General features: G+C 42.3%; 1 protein-coding gene across 1 annotated transcript; it reads left to right on the forward strand.

The window, feature by feature from the left end:
- The first annotated feature begins 416 nt into the window (after window positions 1-416).
- LOC103992725 (eukaryotic translation initiation factor 1A) lies at window positions 417-1,175 on the forward strand. Its single transcript, XM_009412545.3, has one exon. It carries the CDS (start codon window positions 511-513, stop codon window positions 943-945), a length of 435 nt encoding a protein of 144 aa, XP_009410820.1. The 5' UTR covers window positions 417-510; the 3' UTR covers window positions 946-1,175.
- The last annotated feature ends 1,484 nt before the right edge of the window (window positions 1,176-2,659 follow it).

A 2,659-nucleotide genomic window follows, 5' to 3' on the forward strand; every position in this document is an offset into this window, starting at 1 on the left:
AGATAATAAATGATATATCCTCAGAAAGAAGGTTGATGAAGAACAGATGTGGTTGCCCACTAAATTTTGGAGTCCTTCTGTTATTATCATGAAATAGAAGGACGAAATTTGATTTCCCAAGCAATACTTCTCTACTGGTTTACAACTACCCACCCAGTACCCTCGTTTCGATTGGCAGTAACGTGAAGATTTCTGGGTCCCACCTTACAATTACGTGACAGGTACGTGATGTGGTCAAGATGGAAGAGGTGAAATGCATTTTCGAGAAGAAAGCATGGGCCATCGTTATATCTTTGTTTGGGCCCGCTAGTTGTCATAGTGGGCTTGCTTTATGATTCGTGCGAATATGGATTAACCGACATCTACCTCCACCGCGAATATAAAAGCAGGGTCTCAGCGGCTTCAGGTTTCCGTGACGCTAACGCGATCTCGGAGCACCAAACAAATACCGATCGAGGAGACCAAAGGATCGAGCGCTAGGTTTAGGGTTTCGATCGACGAACAACAAGGATGCCGAAGAACAAGGGGAAGGGAGGGAAGAACCGCAAGCGAGGGAAGAACGAGGCCGACGACGAGAAGCGCGAGCTGGTCTTCAAGGAGGACGGGCAGGAGTATGCCCAGGTCCTCCGGATGCTCGGCAACGGGCGCTGCGAGGCCATGTGCATCGACGGCAGCAAGCGGCTCTGCCACATCCGCGGCAAGATGCACAAGAAGGTCTGGATCGCCGCCGGGGACATCATCCTCTTGGGACTCCGCGACTACCAGGACGACAAGGCCGACGTCATCTTCAAGTACATGCCCGACGAGGCCCGCCTCCTCAAGGCCTACGGCGAGCTTCCCGAGAACATCCGTCTCAACGAGGGCATCGGAGGCCTCGACGTGGAGGATGAGGGCGCTGCTGATGACTACATCGAGTTCGAGGATGAGGACATCGACAAAATCTAAGTAACGGAAGAATCGATTTTGGTCCGCCTTTGCCTTTACCTCTTCTTGTTTGGTGATGATCCCTTCCCTTCCTGATCAATTGGATGCCTAAATCTGCCTCTTGAATAGGGTTATAACATTAAAATAATTATGAAGATGCTTGTATGGCTATATATTCATAATTCCGCGATGGTGGCTGCTTGTGTGAACAAGATTTTTAATCTGATATGATGATGTTTCTGTTTTACTTACCTATAAAGAAAATAACAGTTGAGTATGTTTGATTGATCTTGGTATGTGGTTGCATTGGTATAGTATCCTTTAGGCATGGAGAAGTAGAATTGATGCAAGGTTCAGCTTATAAGTTTTTTTCTCATTCTTTTGTCTGTGGCAGTGGTTCTGATTGGATCTACCCATGTGTGCATAATTTTATACTCACAATTCTGCTGTTCTATTGCTCTCATGCATGCTAACTTCAATACTGAGGCTGTTAATGAAATGACAAGTTTGGTGGACATGCAAACTTGCTCAAGAATTTTTGCTGCTTGGAGTAGTCCATCTCAGATCATCTCTCATGTTTCACACTCTTAACATCTTTCCAATGTACTCTGTTTTGTGTGTCCTTTTGCATTGTGTGTTTACACTTTACAGTATATTTAATGAAGCTTGGTATGTGGTTACTAGCTAAAAGATGAAGGGAGACACTGATCTAGTATCCTTTAGGCATGGAGAGCCATCACCGACGCAAGGTTCAGCTTATAAGTTTTTGTCTTATTATTTTGTCTGTAGCGCTGGATCTGGTTGGAATTACCATAATTTCATTCTCACAATTCTGTTGTTCTATTGCTCTCATGCATGCTTACTTAAATCCCTAGGTTGTTGATGAAATGACAATTTTAGTAGACATGTCTGTGCTTTCACTGGTTCTCAACTGTAGATAACAAATCCAAAACTAAGTGTATAAAGTTTGTAGGATCACTAAGATGCATTTTTTTGCTCAAGTCATTTTGTTGCTTGGAGTAGTCCATCTCAGCTGGTTTATCTCTCATGTTTCATACTTATTCAACATCTTTCCAATGTATTCTATTTTGCATGTCCTTTTGTATTGTGCGTTTACAGTATGATTGGTGAAGGTTAAGCAGACATTTTTGTTCTGGATATACTCCATTTAGTGGAGTGCTTAGAATTCATCATGAGTAAGCCAAATGCTGGTTGATGTTGCATGAATGATATTAGGACTATGGCCCATGGGCTGCTATTTTTTATAATTTGTTCATTAATTTGAGCAATGTGTCTATGCTTGTTTGGTAGCTGAGGTGCTCCTGATATGTGGACAGGAAGAAGAATTGATATGAAACTTTGCTTTTTGATTGCACATCTGAGTACAAGGTCCTTCAGGGTTTATTTCTGCAAGTAGTATGCATAAGTTGATTGCAATTTCCTGCTAGTAAACTTGGGCAAGTGGGGTCTTTTCATCTCTCTCTTAAGATGGTATCACACATTGAATTGGATACTGATTGTGCTTGTTTAAGTTGCTATGTAACAACAAACATGCTGTTTATGCTAATTTGGAAGGATTTGTTTGATGCCTTGATGTTGATCTAAATGTAACTATATATTCATGCTGTTTGTGCTTGTGTCAATAACTGCATTACCTCCTATATCTCAACTTCCTGAAGTTTCCACATATTCTGGGAGGCATTGTTGAAACCTTGATCACCCAAATGACCTCCAT

The sequence above is a fragment of the Musa acuminata genome, chromosome BXJ1-7 (genome assembly GCF_036884655.1).
Source record: "Musa acuminata AAA Group cultivar baxijiao chromosome BXJ1-7, Cavendish_Baxijiao_AAA, whole genome shotgun sequence".
Classification (NCBI taxonomy): domain Eukaryota; kingdom Viridiplantae; phylum Streptophyta; class Magnoliopsida; order Zingiberales; family Musaceae; genus Musa; species Musa acuminata.